The 18,047-nt window shown below is 37.5% G+C and overlaps 2 protein-coding genes across 2 annotated transcripts; both read right to left on the reverse strand.

Moving 5' to 3' along the window:
* Positions 1-236: 236 nt before the first annotated feature.
* On the reverse strand, positions 237-12,158 carry LOC127655483 (amine sulfotransferase-like). Its single transcript, XM_052143328.1, has 7 exons — positions 12,028-12,158; positions 7,586-7,747; positions 5,575-5,783; positions 5,249-5,375; positions 5,064-5,158; positions 4,751-4,931; positions 237-2,254 (listed from the first exon to the last, which is right to left on the reverse strand). The coding sequence occupies exons 1-7, from the start codon at positions 12,032-12,034 to the stop codon at positions 2,124-2,126; spliced, it is 912 nt and encodes a 303-aa protein (XP_051999288.1). The 5' UTR covers positions 12,035-12,158; the 3' UTR covers positions 237-2,123.
* A 383-nt stretch (positions 12,159-12,541) lies between these two features.
* zufsp (zinc finger containing ubiquitin peptidase 1) lies at positions 12,542-18,039 on the reverse strand. Its single transcript, XM_052144462.1, has 12 exons — positions 17,959-18,039; positions 16,896-17,467; positions 16,719-16,820; positions 16,554-16,595; positions 16,360-16,467; positions 15,629-15,738; positions 15,276-15,444; positions 13,945-14,130; positions 13,656-13,818; positions 13,403-13,566; positions 13,008-13,228; positions 12,542-12,739 (listed from the first exon to the last, which is right to left on the reverse strand). Exons 2-12 carry the CDS (start codon positions 17,455-17,457, stop codon positions 12,692-12,694), a joined length of 1,875 nt encoding a protein of 624 aa, XP_052000422.1. The 5' UTR covers positions 17,458-17,467; positions 17,959-18,039; the 3' UTR covers positions 12,542-12,691.
* Between the last annotated feature and the right edge of the window lie 8 nt (positions 18,040-18,047).

Below are 18,047 nucleotides of genomic sequence, written 5' to 3' on the forward strand. Positions count from 1 at the left end.
AGATATGATTATTTTAAGTTTCTCTGTCCTTTTGTTTGTGCAGTGCAGTTAATGACTTCTGCTATAAATGCAATGAAACTCACTTTATTAACCATGAGCATACTTGAGTCAACATTCACTTTATCCATATCTGTACCCTTGTCTGATAGCTCATTTGTAACGTTCTGAGTTTTTCCATCACTTATTTTATTTCCTTCCTCATTTTGAATGTTCTTTAATGCTTGTGCATACAATACATTGTATTCTGATTTGTACCTCATAACTTCCATTGCTTGTTTTTGTGCTGTACATCTTTAGTATGCTGCACTATGTGGGCCTCCACAATTACAGCACTTAGGTCCAACTTGTTCTCCACACTCCCCATAATCATGTTCTCCTCCACATTTACAGTATCTTTTCTTTCCTTTACATACTTCTGCCACATGTCCTAATCTTTGGCAGTTGAAGCATCTCAATGCAGGTTTTATGTATGGGCGTACTGGATAGCACACATATCCAATTTTTACATTTTCTGGTAGTATTTTACCATTCACTACTATCATCACTGTTGTACTTGCTTCTCTTTTCCCATTTCTATTTGATGTCAATCTTTTCACATCTATTACCTTTTTATTTGTTATCTGATTTTTTAGTACCTCATCTGTTAATGATACTGGAAACCCAGTTATCACCCCTTTAATACCATTCATTTCACCTGGTACATGGCATTTCACTTCTATTCCTTTATTATGTGCAAGATTCAAAGATCCAATAATATTATGTAAACTGCTTGTACCGTCGTCCAATGACAGGCCGTCTTACATCCTCTTCAAGTGGCACATGGGAGAGGGTGTGTGTCTTAAGTCAAAAGTTCATTGGTTGCTCTCAGAGTCAACAGTCAATTGGCATTATTTTTTAATTGATTCACAATTGGAGAAAGAAATTGAAAATAAAATATAAAAGGAAAAGGATCAGGAAAAAGAAAAGCCTTTGGAAAATGGTTGAGGAAAAGCAATTGGCAAATTAATTAAGAAAAGCAATTGCTAAATACTTTTTAAAGGTGCTTTTAAAGTGCATTTAAAAGTCTCATTAATGTACTATTTATTTGTTACATTTAATTACATTTATACATTAAATATGATTTATTAATGCACAATTTTATTGTTTAATGACATTTTTAAACATGAATTAAATAAACTTAGTTATTCAAGTTTTTATTTTCAAATTAATAGATTGATAATTTATTCCTTCATTTGTAAATGGTATTCCTGGGCTTCCATATAGCATAGCTTGTATTCCTAGTAAGCCTATATTTTGGCTGTAATTAGCTTCTGATGGGCAGTACTAAATAATTGTATTATCTCACACTGGACTGTCAAATATATTCTCCACAATATAACTACTGTATATATATTTTTTATATACACTTATTTTTTATTTTATTGTATGTGTATTCTATATTGTGTGTATTGTTTACTGTACATTGTATATTATTATTGTCTAAGTATGTGTACATTTGATATGTAAATTGTGTAAATTGTGTTGTTTATTGTAAATTGGTATATGTCTCGGTCACTGTCATGACTGCTATGTTGCTCGGAACTGATTAGATTTTTTGATTTTATACAGTATATACTGTGTATAAGCAAAAAGCCCATACAAAATATAAACGATGTTAATGCACATTTTAAGTATATATGTTTACAAAAAAAAAGAAATGGAAATTCATACAATTTGATTAAAGAATATTGCCTTTCAGTTTCTGATATGTTGTTATGTTTTTATTAAATATGCTTACATATGGAGTGAACTTTTATATAGCATTTTTCCTAAACAGCTTCTCTCTAACATTACTTTGCAGCAGTGAGACATTTAATGATTATCTATGTCTGAGCAGCCTTGGACTTCCCATTGTAAATATACAGAATTTGGGTATTTGATTAATAAGGTGTTTGCAATCGCTTCATTGTATTCACCTGTTGTGGCCTAGACAAAGTCCTACTTCATTTTGTATCAAATACTGATGCATTTCCATTCATACATAATATTAAAAAGGTTCACTTATTCGGATATGCACTTTCTGAATTTAAACCATAAGCATAAATATTTGTTGTATACACAAGATGAGAGTGAATATAAACAAATCATGATGTGATGAGATCACTTGTATCCCAGATGAAAGAAAAAGGAAAGTCTTGCATATTCTGTTGGTAAACTTTGTCCAATCTCTCATTCTGTGCCACAGTGAAGTAGTTCTTCCAGTCACCAATGGTTCCTGTGCAGAGTTAAGCAATGGGGTTAAACTGTTTAAATACATTATAACTCAACAGAAGGTATTAGGCACTATCCTGTACAACAATTCTCAAATATGTTCACTTCATATTAGATGTTCAAAAACAAAATTCTGTATAAAATTATTTTCTAAATTAACATTTTTAAATCTCAAACCTTTGTTCACAGTAGAATAAAAATTTGGGAGGAAACAGTTTCAATATAAATTGTGGCTTGTACAGATGTAGAAGTTGAGGAGTACTCTGAATACCAGTCATATATTGAGAAATGTTTTTGTTAACATGATAATTTTTACTGATAGGTAACATTAGTGTCCTAGAAAGACCCAAGTGAAGTTACAATAAAGAAATACAGCTACAAGCAGCAATACCGGGGTCAGTCCAATTATCGGCAGCATGAGCAGCGAAAAAAGCATTGTGACACATTTTAAGTTAGAATTCTGATGAATACTGTAGGAGTTAAAGATAAAAAACAAACATCTATGGCCATGTTTCTCAAGATACACTACTGTTCTATTTGCGTGTACTAGTTAAAATCTCTATTATCGGCAGAACAAAAGTGCTTGCTCTTTTGGTAATTAGTACATTGATAAAGAGAGTTTACTCAAGGATGTGCAGATGGTGTCAAGTGAAACATTGCACACTATACATTGTTTTGTGTATTCTCAAGCACTTTGTAGGATTTTTTGGAAAAGTCTGTTTTTACATCTATACAATTATATGCAATACATTTATAGACATCTAAATATTTAGTTTAATCCAATAAAAAAAAAAATAATAATAAAAAAACTTAATTGAAAACAATTTGTCTAACTGATTGAAATATTTCAAGGAAACACATTTAGCCATTGTTTACTACAGGGCATCCAGAATTCACAATGAACCCCCCAGGTCAAGGTCCTAAAATATTTCCATTTTACTAAGCAAATGCCTAAATTCCTCTTTGGTATTTTTTATTTTATTTTATTTTTTAAATTTGGTACTTTCAAATTTGTTTGTGAAACAATTCTAAACAACTAAAATATATTTGCTAATATTTTCCGGCATGGTCTGCAAATAATCAGCAGATTTCAATTTCATGTTGATTGGACAAATGTTATAGGAGTAACAAACAAAACATTTACATAAAATAAAATCATGGCCAACCATGGTATCAATGTTCTCTGCATGACCCACACAATCTAACAAGACCAGTCTCACAAAAATGCAAACATACAGCCTCAAGTCCATTTTGGTGTGCTCAATGTCAAATTTGTTGATGATTGGCCAATGGCTGCCATGTTTCTCAATATATGCAACTGTCCTCATGATCAATGATATAAGTGTCAAATTAGATAATTTTACTTTTCATATTTTCAGATTTATAAAGCAGGACCCCTTTTAACATTCATCTGCCTGTTTTTGGCATTTACAAGCAAAATTTTGACATGTTCTCTTAAAACTTAAGATATTTACTAATGACATTTCTTATTTAGGTGGTTTCGTTCCGATCGGACGAATGGCTTTGAAGCAATTCGATAAAGTAGTTTCAGAAACTATTTTCAAAGTGGCAACAGGCCAAAAGGCGAACCATAGCAAATAAGTTATCATTGGCACTAACGAGACCAGTCCTGTGAAAATAGACTAACACCACTAAAAGTTAAATAATTTTTCCACCACTAAGTGGTGCTGGACCCAAATTCTCAGGCACCTTCAGGGCATGGTCCTGATGACACATACAAAGCTTCACAATGATATGCCAATGCATTCATAAAATACAGCATTTTGCGACACAATTCAAAATGCCTGACACCTACAATGGCCGACATGGGAATAATAGGTATCGTTTGACTCGGAATGTTTCACTGAATCTAAAGAGACCAGTTTTATAATTTTTGGCAAAAGCGTTCAAGAGTTATAAGCCAAAAGAGCAATTTTTGCTATCTCCTGACCAGTAGGGGGCAGTGTGGCAAAACGCTGCAGGTGACGTCAAGGCATGATGGCGTTAACACATACCAAGTTGTGTCACAATCCTTCAAAGTGTTGCGGAGATATTGCATGAAGTCCATTTTGGCGTGCTCGCAGTCAACAATTTCAAACATTGGAAAAAAAAGTGGTAACGTTTGTGTAGCTCAATCTCTTGATTGCTTTAAACAATTTTGGTTGAAATTGGACAAAAATTGTAGGAGTAGTGAAAAAAATTGTTTCCTTAAAATTCAAAATGGCAGAAATAAAACTAATGCATTCAACTTGGTGTGAGGAAGTGGAAAAAAGTATTTTGACTCAAGGATTTACAGTTCAAAAGTTATTAGCGTAAACATGAGTGAAACATTGACCTGTTGGTGGCACTAAACTTCTTCATCTTCTAGCGGTGTGCAAAATTTCATAACTTTCCTGCAAACAGTTCTGTGGGCTGCCATAGACTCCCATGGCAGAAAAAAAGAATAATAAGAACACTAACGATTACAATAGTTTTCAGGCCTTGACCCCGAATTATATACCTTTTCTCAGGAATGACCCCTGTTGGTGGTTCAGTAGGTTGCAGGGAACCAGCTTGTAATTGGCTTGAGGATTGTTCTTCATATTTTTGAAAGTGCTGTGCTGTACAACATCATTCACTTGCTGTGGTGTCAAGCTCTTCCCCAAGAATGAACTGATCCTTTCAACCACTGACTGTAAATCCTGCAAGCATGACACTTGACGAGTAAACAAGCTATATTTGAGTAAAAAGAAATACTGACACATTTCTTTAAAATAATCCTCCTCTGCTCTTTTATCTACATCTCATTTATCAAGAAAGAAAATTAACCACACCTTGATCATTTCCTCATATGTAATATACAAGAAGTTCATCTCTTCTTTGTGGGAAAACCAAGTCTTGATATGCTCAAACCAGCAATTACCATAAACTGAAACATGAATGATATTTGTTAACTATTGGTGGTTAAATCGTGTAGAATGCTTTGATTGAAATGGGAGACAATGGAAAGGGTTTTTACCATTTCCTTCCAAGAAATTCTCAAAAAATGATTCAAAGTCTTTTGGGGTCTCCAGCATGGTTGCATACTTGTGAAAATGGAAATAGGACACCAAAACATCTTTTGGATTTCTGGCCACATAGATGACCTATGTGTCATTATGTGGAGCACAGAGAAAAGAAAAAAGAAAAAAAAACAGATACTCAATTCATTTCTAAGGAGATTGCAACTGTACAGTAACACTGTAATGAGACAACTGTAATCATAATTATTCAGTACATTATTAAGAATTTCTTGTTATTTTACGAAAAGCATAAATAGAATAGAAGCACTGGCATCAAACTCACCTTTCCCTTCTTGTTTTTGAGTCCAAGTGGCATGAATTTGTACTGCAGGTGAGATACACGGATCCTAGGAGAGGGGGCAGAATCAAACCTTTTATGACTGCCAATCAGTTCAATCCATGGAATGCGCTCAGAAGTCAGCTGATCATTTGTTGCTGTGACATCTCCCTTAACCTCAATTAGACTGAGGATTTGCTGTAACCAAATAGTGCCTACAAAGACAATCCAAAGAAAGAACAAATTTACAAATTCACAAATCTGTCAATAAATGCCAAAGCAACAGCTGATAAACTATCAAAAGGCTGTTGATTAACATCTTTTAGTGCTTTTCCAAATTTAGCATTGAAGATGATATGGAAACTAGCCTTTAACCTTGTAAAAGGCTAGTAACCTTGCGACCCCACATGGACGTTAGCTTGGCTATATGCCACGCATACATTAAATTAATTTAAATTGAATGATCTCAGTTCAGGAGACTCTGGGCTGTCAGTAAAGGGTTAAACTTAGAGTAACGTGACAAAAATACATGGCGCTGACCACAGTGGTGTTTGTCTTTGGCAGAAATGCCAACAAAACAACATCTGGTAAGAAACCTAATTAAGTTTTTATATTGAAACCTGTTTGAGTGAAGAGATTAGTCTCTAGTTTCATCCGATATGCCATTTTCAAAATGTTTGTGATTTGTCGTGAAACACCACTCTGCCACTCTTCTTTAACACATTATTTCCTTAGAAATCCTATTTATAATGTCCAGTTTCACATTGAGAATCAATGGCTTGTCCAAAAGCTGAAAAAATTTGCTTTCAGAGGCTTTATATGAAGTTAGGATGAAAATAAGGTGCATTTCAACTCTTTTGAGACCAGTGCAGACAGACAGCACACTGGAGGTTAAGTCATTCACTAAATAGGGAATAAGGGAGAAGAGAGCATCCTATAGTGCATTTACTCCTAAAATCTGACCAAAAGTTCGGTTTCAGGCTGCAGCTGATGTTTGGACCACTCAAATCAGTGCATAGATTCAGAATTTATAATGTATAATTTTATTTTAACATGTTGGCAGTGATTGGATGATGCTGGCCATTACTTTGAATCAGAATTAATTATGCAAACGATTTTATGTAATGTCTGTAACGTCTCAAAAACATCACTCCTAGACTAAACATGACATAACAAACACTCCTAGAAACATAATAAACAATGTGAAAAAAAAAAAAAACTGACTTTCTATAGCTTGGTATTATTTAAAATTTCACAAATTAGTCCCGCTTTCCACATAAGTTGCCATTAACATTTAGGAAAACACTTTGATCCAGAATTTCGTACTTTTATCTTTACCAATTTTATTTATTTATTTTTTGCATGATTAATAGGTGCTACTAGTTACAAATCAAAAAGGGAAATGCACATAGCAGTCACGCTCGGGTATCAGGAGGTTTTAACATGCAGACAATTAAGGTGCATTTTTGTGATTATTTAAGATACCAGCTGGTGCCAATTTAAAGTGTTTATTTTTATTTATGTATTAATGATTGATAAGCATTTGAGCACTCTTGAAAGTTGCAGTGTAAAAAAGAGGTTCACAGACTTCCACAGAGAGCTGGATAGATGTTCACTCAGATAAACATAATGGGCATTGTTCGTGAAAAAGTAGCCTAACGAATTTCTATGTAAATTGTTCTAAAAAGCCTTTCTTATGTAAACTTGACACATCAATTCAATGGGACAATTTATGCAAGAATGGCTTTCCACAGATTTACACATAAATTCCTTCTGATAATGTCTCATGAAGAAGGCTCAGTGACAGGAAGGCTATTGTTGTATTGTTATTATGCTTATCTGAGTTAAAGCCAACCCAAGTAGGCTACAGTTGAGGTAGCAGTACAGTTTTATCAGCAAAACACAGAAGATGTACAGTACATGTAAATGTTTTACAAGCTCACATTATTCATATTGCAAAGTGTAATAAGGATCACATTTAAGAAAAACGTATGGCTGCTCGAGTTTTCTACCATACCTGATTTAGGGTACGTAATGACAAAGATGTCCGAGTCTCGAATCTCCCAGTTCTGAATTTTATCCACTTCTTCAGGAGAGTGGATTCCAGATATCAAGTTAAATCCCCTGTGAGGGACTAGTTTATAATCAGGGGTCTCACCACAGTTCTGACTTGAACACTCTGTGCAAGGACAGACCAAAAGAGAAATAAATTACATACATGAATGTATTGCTCTCATATACTCTCACTGAGGACTTTATTAGTAACACTACTGTCCTAATAATGTGCCTGACGTGGTCTTCTGCTGTTGTAGCCCTCAAGGTTCTGCGTGTGTGCATTCTGATATGCTATTCTGCTCACTACCATTGCACAGAGTGGTCATCTGAGTTACCGTAGCCTTTCTGTCTGCTCGAACCTGTCTGGCCATTCTCTGTTGACCTCTTTTATCAACAAGGTGTCTCTGTCTGCAGAACTGCCGCTCACTGATTTTTTTGGCACCATTCTGAGTAAACTCTAGAGACTGTTGTGCATGAAAATACCAGGAGATCAGCAGTTACAGAAATACTCAAACCAGCCTGGGTGGCACCAACAATCATGCCACTGTTAAGATCACTGAGGTCACATTTTTCCCTATTCTGATGGTTGATGTGAACATTAACTGAATTGTCTGGACTGTATCTGCATGATTTTGTGCACTGCAGTGCTGCCACATGATTGGCTAATTATATAAATCGCATGAACAAATAGGTTTACAGGTGTTCTTAATAAAGTGCTAAGTGAGTGTTATTACAATTTGTATACATCTGTTGAAATTAATAATCCCTTTGAACTTTGTCCATATTGTACCACACATTTGTATAAATTGTTTTCTGGAAGATTTTCACAATTATGAAATTTAACAATCAATCATTATAATACATTTTTTGTTAATAACTCCAGGTGTTTTGGAAGCAACCACAATATTTTGTTTGCAAGGTTATAACATATTCCCTTAATTAATTAAATATATATATACCTGTATATATTAGCAGATATAAGCGGGCACTCAGTCACCATTACTTACAATTTTTCTTCCTTTACGACTACAAACATCATCTTCGTCTAGGAAAACCTCTCTGTCGTCGAGATACACTTACAGCGGCTGGAGTTAAACTGTGTCCTTTATAAAAATTATATATATTTTTATACAAAAAGAGTCACTTGCCCATTCACGTCTTTTCAAGATGCCGTTCCATAAGTGTTCCATGTGCGAGCGGCACATCCCACCGTCAGACAAACACAACAGTTGATTCGCTGCCTGGGCCGAGCCCTTGCTGAAGCAGCCCTCATGGAGACAGACTGCCCTCAATGCGAAAGCATGAATCTCAAGACCCTTCACTCCAGGATCGCCCTCGTTCAGGGATGATCCAGCCTTGTGAGCCCTCCCACCTACCTCCTCTGTGTTAAGTCCCAAATGAGGAGACACGGCAGGGCCACGAGGTGGACATGGAAGAATCCATGGAGGACCTGATTCTGGCGCAAGCCCTGCGAGAGTCCCGAGCATCAGATATAGCATCCACACCTCTGCCCTATTAGCGTGATGGCCTCATCCCTCAGAGGGAGCGCATGGTCCAATCACGTTTTGAGGGTCTGACGATGGAGTTGACACCGTGTCACTCACTGGGGGTGGACGCATTGGCCCACAAGTGGCCTGCGAAATGCAAATATGAATTTCCCCCGGTGCGCCTCCCACGCTGTTATCAGCAAAGTCTGAGAGGACAGGGGAACGGTTTTGTTAATTGCGCCGAAATGGCCCAATCAGTCCTGTTTTCCAGCAATGACAGAGGTATTGGACGGCCCTCCGTTGAAAATACCACTGAGGAGAGTACTGCACAAGGCACGATTTGTTATTCATTAAAGACTACACTCCTGATGGCTCTGGCCTCATTTAAATGAGTAAGTGACGTACAGGCACTGTCGACTGACAGCTCATGCTTGGAGTTCAGACCAGGGCTTTCAAAAGCCATACTTAAACCTATAAAAGGCTATGTGCCTAAGGATTTGTCAATGCCCTTCAGGGCTCAGGAGGTCTGTCTGCAAGCCTTCTGTCCACCACCATTTAATTCATATTAAGAGCAGTCTATGCATCTGTTCTGTCCTATATGGGCATTTCACACATATGCTGAATGCACCCGCCAGTTACGGCTGTCAGATCAACTATTTATTTGTTATGGAGGCTGCACGAAAGGCATGTACATCTCCAATGGACCTCCAAAAGCTCTCTCACTGGATTGTAGATGCGATCGCCCTCAAATACGAATCACAAGGTGCCAATTGGCATATTGGGGTCAAAGCACATTCAACTAGAGGCATGGCATCCTCGTGGGCATGGACAGGGTGTCCTTACAAGACACATGCTTGGCAGCAGGAGGGTCTTCCCAAAACATCTTCAAGAGGTTTTACAAACTAGACGTGGCATCCATCACTTCACAATCATCTCTGTCTAGAATGCTTTTATATTCAGCAGCTAAGCCAAAAGAAAATGTTACTGGTAGGCTACCAGTTATATTTTATACAGCCACTATATCCAAGCTGTATTATATTTCCCCTCTAAGTCACAAGCACTCCCCATAAAAATAAAACCTATTCTTCAACCACGGTTGCGGAAAGGTTACAATTATACTATGTGCATCTATATAATCAAATAGGTACCCGGACTATACTTATTTCCATTTGGTATTAACCATATGATTACACATATATAGAGCTACTGCCATCAGAAACATTGTCCTTGCCCAGAAGGAGTCTTTCTGCTAGGACAAGGGCTTCTTGGAAGCATGGGCTTGCGCTTGGGATAAGGCTGCTGAGGCCTAATCACTGGCTCTGTCTCTGTCTTCTTGGGAGACACTCATGGCATCACCGAACAGGCCCGGTTGAAACACCTGGAGAATCAAGAAACACAGCTTTGTCTTTGTCGCAGATCTCTGGTTTAACCAGTGATGACGCTCCACAGACACCAGGCTACTCATTAATCTGCCAATGGCTTGGGCAGTGATTTTGAGCACCATGTCATTGGCTTGACAACTCCATGACTCCTGGAAGTTCACATCCATCTCCTTTAACAGGTTAGGGACACAAGTTGCGCCAGCTCGGGTAAAACCGATAATCGAGCCAAGAATGCTTGGGTGCACTTGGGATGGGCCACTCAAGCTGGAGCTTTTAGGCTGCCCAAGAGAGGACCTGATTCAATTAAGCATCAGAGACTTTTACACGGTTTTCTTCCAATTTGGGGAAAATTACTGGCGAACTCATCAACTGATTGACACCAAGCCTGACCTTCAGACAATGCAACTGACATAGCATCCCCTTCTTCGACGTCACTGCTAAATGTGATCGCTGAGATATGTAGGCTCAATGGCAAAGCGTAGCTGTAGCTTGTTCGTCTGAGCAATCCACTCGCTGTGAAGGTGTGCAGAAATCAATTATAAAAGAAGATTGGGCATAGCACAAAAGATGATTCTATCTCTACCCTGAGGGAGAAAATTCTGATCAGATGAGCTCTGTGCTACATCTTTTATGCTCGCAATGACGTGCACATCAGTGCAGAGCATCAAGCGTTATCTGCCAATAAAACTGCTTCTGTGATTCTAAAGGGCTTCAGAGATCATCACTCACTAGATGGATTCTAACTCACCATATGGCTATGACATGGAAATAAATGGAGGGGTTTGGCCAAAATCTGAGTTAGCCAATAGACTTTTAGTTTTGGTAGTGACATGAAACATGAGCCAACATTTAAAAAAATAAGTTTAATTATTTAAAAATTAAACTCTCAACCCAATCTAAATATTTTCCTTTCACTTAAAAAATTTAAATAAAAGAAAAGTATTATTTTACATAAGTTATAATGTGGGTTAGGGACAGCTACTTATAGAAAATACTCCATAAATTATGATTTTGAAAATATTTCGATTATTTTTATATATCATTCATTATAATTAATCCCTTGGATGTTGGGTTTAAATAAATCATATTTTTTTTAAATGAAATAGTTTTTAACAGTTAATATATAAATATACATATACATATCGAGAACTTCATTTTAAGATAATCACACGCACACAAATATTTTTAATTCTCTGTAGGTTATTCTCCCTGCGTCATCTCCAGCCCACGCTTTGTTTCCAACAAAACACAACAAAAATGTTAACATTTTAAAACTCCATCCAACAAACCTATCCAACGTCTCCTATTGTATTACATGACAGGATTCCCCATGACAGATTTTCTGGCATGTTTTTAAAGTTGTCATTCGTTTTCCATTGACTTCGGTCAAAGTCCATTTATTCCTCGGGCAGTGTCGTGATAAAACACAACCATAAACAGACCAAAAATTACAACTGTGTGACGATGATGTTGAATCCCAAAGTAAACAGCCTTGCAACTGTTGAATCCGTTCACCTGCAATGCGATCCACTTACCTGCCATTTCTATCCTCTCTGGAGTGACGGTCAGATCACTGTTTGTTAACTTTAAGGTTGTCAAATAACCCGATTAAATCAGGAAGTGTATTTTTGGCAAAACAAACATTTTGTCAGGAAACTGACAGGGCGGGGTGGAACGGTAATGGTTTACACTGATTGCCTAGAGCAAGAGGCCAAAGGCTGACAAACATGTGCTGACCATTGAAGAGTCGTGGCTATGAAATGGGCAACAGATAACATGTGCCTACAATAGTAAACCAATGAAAAATGAGCCAATAATTAAATTAATCAAACAAATAAATCTGTTGATTCAGAAACTCTGAAAACCTATTGTAATCAGCCATATTTGCAATCAAAATGCTCATACGATCACATCTATGGTTCAGACTTATGTCATAATTGATGGATGAATTAATACATTTTATTGATCATCTAAAGGATATATAGTAAATTCTGAACAAGTGTTACACAATTAATAGAAAATGACTTATTTTCCAGCTGCAAGTAGGTTAAAATTCTACATTTATTATTTGTATGAACATAAAAACAAACAAAAACAGTGTTTTACAGTTTGTTTCAAGGGACAAGCAGATACAAGTATCAGAAACTAATTGATAAAACTGATGGTTACATGTAGTCAGCTGATCTGCAGCAGATGGCATCAAGGAATTTTCTCAGCACACAGTGTTCTTGAATTAAGAATGCGGATCTGAAAAACACAAACACGTACAGCAATCTTGATGTCAAGCATTGAATAATTTAACTTTGTAACAATCAATGCCCTTGCAATATCTCTAAAACAGATGCAACATGCAGTACATTATCAGAAATTCCATTCTATTCCCAGTGCTCATCAGAAGTTACAGTGCCCTATGATCAACTGGTTGTGCCCATAACCTATTACTGAAGCAATGAATTGCAAACTTAGTCTGAATAAAACATCAAATCAACTCTGAAAAGATGTAGCTCTAAATTACCTGTTTCTCCTCAGGTGTTAGCACACCCTTCACAGCAACCACTTGAAACTGTCTGCGTTTTAGGGCACTGGGGAACTTGCGCATGCGGCGTACCATGGAAGCTGCTGTATCCTGTGACAACGCTCTCCTAATTTCCACAGGTGATAACCCCGGATCAAAGAGGAGCAGGCACAGGTTTCCATTCACTTTCTGTTCCACCCCTACAATGGAGCGGCTGTGACCTGATCATATAGACAGTAAATGACATACATCATCTGTTGTTGATAGATCTATTTCCATAGAGTCAAAGCAATTTTGAGTTTCATGAGGAACAATTGGAGTCTGATTAAAGTACTAGACTGATTAAACTAGGAATGTTTACAAGGGAAATCGGTTAAGAATATCTCATGCAATACCTTGATGCTGAAGATATATAGGTGGCAATGTTGTCTGCACTACTCTGGGTGGGAGTCTTGCACCCCTACTGGCAGAACGGGAAAAATATTGTTTCACCCACTCAAAAAGACTGGGGTGTGTGTCTCCAGGGCCAGTTGGCTTGTGAAAATCCACAATTTGGGCTCTTTTAAAAGAAAACAGAAGGCTGATGTAAATATTATTTACAATGATAAAATTTGCATGTAACTGTAAACTTGGTGTTTATATACAGACTTCACACTAAGGGAGGTGAGAACTGCATAGATTTCTGTAGCTCCAATCCAAGCCCGTGTCCCCTGCAGCCGATGGTTAAAATGTGAAGCACCCTGAGGATCTAAACCTTGGCCCCATGCCTCCTCGATTGTGGCCTGTACCCTTGGAATACTAGGAACTGACACTACGGTAGAGGAAAAAATTTGAGATTGCAACTATTGGGAAGAATGTTCACCCACCAAGTTAAATAACCACTAAAAATGCAAGCAAGGTAGGCCACAAATTATAAATTACATTAGTTTTTTTTTACCAGGTAAAACATTATACTGCTCCATCCTGTGTAGTGATGAAAGAAGCATCTGGAAATTTCTGTAGCCACATCCCCAACCTTTGTCTCCCTCTGAAGAGGAGTAGTGATCAGTCTCAGCACAGAGCCACACATGAGCACAGTCAGAAGCTTCTCTCTGGTAGTACTTAAACAGAGCTTCTATAAGGCCTGGAAAAGAAAGGGTAATCCAGGTAAAAAATTAAGTGTCCTTTTTTCTCCATTGCTAACATAGTGTCTCCTATCCCAGTTTAATGTGTAGTCAACTATAAGAAAGCTATTCATGAGCTGGTGGCGGGCCTGTATCACAAAGCAGGAAAGCTAGGTAAGTTTAAACTTAGTTTGAGCAAGTTCTGAATTCGCAGTATGAGGAAGGTGGACAGGTTGGCATCAGGGGTCATCACCATAGTTACATACACTAAACGGCTAACCTGCTCAGGGGCAAAGCAAATTATTTTTCCAATAGTCATCTTGAGTTCTCGTGGCAGCAGTGTTTGTTATTGCTGTGTATATGTAATAAAAACAAATTTGTAATTCTCCAGAGCAGAAATTAATTGTGCTCTCTCTCATGCTGCTGCATGGAAGTGAATGGGGTCCAAAACTTTAAAAGCTCCAAAAAGCATATAAAGGCAGCATAAAAATAATACATAAAACTCCAGTGGTTTAATCCATGTCTTCTGAAGCGATCCAATCAGTTTTGGGTGAGAACAGACCAAAATGTAACTACATTTTCACTATAAATCTTGGTTCTGCAGTAGTCTTGGAGATATGATTTTAAGCTCGATTACACTTCCTAGGACCATCTAGCGCTCTGAGCATGCGTCAAGCAATAGGAAGTGTAATCCATCTTGAAATCATGATTGTGCCAAGAGACTGCAATGACAAAATGCACAGTGAAAAATAAATTACATTTTTGTCTGTTCTCACCCAAAACCAACTGTATCGCTTCAGAAGACATGGATTAAACCACTGGAGTCGTATGGATTACTTCATGCTGCCTTTATGTGCTTTTGGAACTTGAAAGTGTTGGACCCATTCACTAGCATTGTATGGACCAATTCAGCTGAAATATTCTTCTAAAAAAAGAAGGTTGTACACATCTGGGATGGTATGAGGAAATGAAAGAATTAAATTTTTTTGGGTGCAGTATTCCTTTAAGTAAAAATTTAAGTTTGTGTCTTCAAGATATAATTATTCAAGTAGTTTACAAAGATGTAAAGCTGGACCAACAGATTTCATGATTTTCTGTCTAATACAACAATAGCAGGACCAAACATGTTTTTGTGTTGTACTACAATGCACTCCCTAAAACAGACCTGATGTTTTGCTTCTGCCATCATCCACCCCCGAGGCCAGAGATTCAAGCATTTCCGCCCTTTTCCTATGGAACTCTGCAGGAAGTATCTGACCTCGAGACACTGCCCTCTCCATATTCCTCTCCATTTGCTTGCGATAACCACCACTGTTATCAAGCCCAAACTGCCTCTGAAAATTACATGGGTTTAATTAAAAAAACAATGGAAAAAAAACTAAGTAAATAGAGCAATTTTTTTGTGGCAGTATTCAGTGGCCATCGTTAAAAGAAGGTATCATAAAAAACTGTTAATAAAAAAAAACATTATAATAGGTGTTTTGGTTCATTCTGACAGCAATGTTTGCTTTGATTAACCTGGAGCTTCTTAAAGTCTTCAGCTTCCCGTCTGGTCTCCTCTTCCCTCCACTTCTGCTCCTCTTCTTCTTGAAGCTTCCTGGCAAGAGTCAGGTCTCCAGGTGAAGTTTCTGAAGATACACAAAACAAATGATAAGAAACCAAATGCTTTGGTGAGCAAATTGCTACAGCAGATCAAATATTCTGATCGATTTATTTTTTCAAAATTTGATTCCCCATTGATGCAAAACACTCTGAAGACAATCCACAAACATCTTTTAGAATTTTGAACACTTGGGTGTAACGTTAACCCCTGTACAAAGACTTAGCTTGCAAAGCTCCTTAGCAACTCTTAAAGAAATAGTTCACAAAAAAAGAACATTGTCATAATTTACTCACCCTCATGTTGTTCCAAACCTGTATAGCTTTCTTTTTTATGCAGAACACAAGGTATGACAAATGATAGGGAGCCACTAAAAAGCTTTAGAAAACACCCCAAAGAGTCATAAATGTAGTCAATGTGACTCGTGCATCATATTTTTTTAGTCTTCTAAAAGCATAAAAAAACAAAACGTAAAGAATTTTTCAGTGAAAGTCTTGACATCTGTTACACGTTCATTGGTGTAATAAGAGAATGAGAGAATCTTGTTCACGGTGAAACGCACATGTTCAAGCAAGAACTTGCATTGTTTTTAGTGCAAGTTCAAGGAGAGTACGTTTTGGGTGAACTACTCCTAATGCTGTACACATACCGGTTGATGAGGCTGAGCAGTGTTCCAGGTGTAAATCAACATGCTCCTGAAGTGATCTGCTGTCAGAGCAGCTCAGAGAACACAGTGGACACTCATATTGCATCAACCCTGCAGATTCAGAACATACAGCTACAGTGTGGCCATTAACTTCTTGAATTAGCAGAACTGCCAAAAGAACAAACTTGTTAACTTACTTGACCCACTGTTGCCTGTAGAACATGCTTCTGTTGATCCTCCTTTAGAGAACAAATCATAACAGACGTCAATCAAAGAAATTAAGATAATACATTTTTCTGAGTTTGTTAGAAACTAAGAAAGCACTCAGAACACAATGGCAGAGTTGTTTTGCATTAAGACACCTTCAGCCATGTCTTGGTCCTGTAGATGCAGCTCAACATGCTCCTGCAGAATAAAGCAGTCACTGCAAACAAGACTGCACATCGGACATGGAAACGTCCCCTCTGTAATACACAAAGTATGAAATTACTAACTTAAAATCAGTCCCATTTCATATCCCATTATAAAGTTAAGGTTACCTTTATTTGGTGAGGACAAACGTTTCTGCTTTGATTTTCGGTGCCCTTCTCTCTCCCAGCTTTCCTCATTGCAGTTACTTGGTATTTGTGTAGTTCTGACCGGCTTTACTGCACCACCCGCTGGGGCCGCTGAAGGTGGTGAACTCTCCAGATGTGACGAGGTTCCCTGAGAAAGAGTTGTCCCTGTTATCGGAGTGGAGATCCAGTTAACTTGAGAAGGTCCAGGGTGGCCAGGTGATGGAGGTGTGGCTTGAGAAACCTTTTGCACACAAGTTTTCTTAGAATTTGTGGTCACACTCGAAGCCCTTGTATAATTTCTGCAGCTTTGAGCAGTCCTGCCAGTTGAATTTTTCTGTCCACTGGCTACCACTGTCGCATGTATGTTCTGACAGTCTTTCTCCATATGTGCAATGTTGATGTGGAAGCTCAGCTCATCGTACGAGATCCCAGACAGTGAGCAGAACGGACAGCTCATCTCATTCTCCAGGTGACTAAGGAGGAGGTGGGTTTTCAAGTCTGCTTCAGATGCAAGTTCTTCACAGCAGATGTCACATACAGACATTTTTGCAAGGCTGGATAAAACAATTGAAAGAATTATGACAGTTTCTACGTAAATAGTATAGCTACTACAATAAAACCATGGAAACTTAGTATTAGCCACCATTGTCATCAGGGGAAAAATGAAACCGAATTATTCTGAAAGTTTCATACACTGTTTGAACTGAAGGCGATACAACAATAATGCATAATACAGTAACAATAATGGCAAACTATGGTTAACATGGTCCATTTTTTATAAGGACTGCGTTCAAAATTCTATTTCCATTTAATAACAAAACTCTGACGAGCAAAAATTTTCATTTGTGTATTTTCTGTTTGTTTGTACAAGGCTAGATGAACCTATCGCGACATTATGAATCGATTCTCTCAACAAAGAAACTGTTGTTTACAGTCAGATTGCTAAATATCACCATATGAGACACCAAAAGTCTTCATCCTCTGACTTTATGTTCACACACACATTCTGCAATTATTTCGAAATCTACAATCATATGCTACTTACTTAAATTGAAGTGACCTGTAAAACGACTGAACAAATCCCCGTTTCACTTTCTATTTATTGTTATTTAATCGGGCCGCTCATGAAAACCG

This window comes from Xyrauchen texanus, chromosome 15 (assembly GCF_025860055.1).
Source record: "Xyrauchen texanus isolate HMW12.3.18 chromosome 15, RBS_HiC_50CHRs, whole genome shotgun sequence".
In the NCBI taxonomy this organism is placed as follows: Eukaryota; Metazoa; Chordata; class Actinopteri; order Cypriniformes; family Catostomidae; genus Xyrauchen; species Xyrauchen texanus.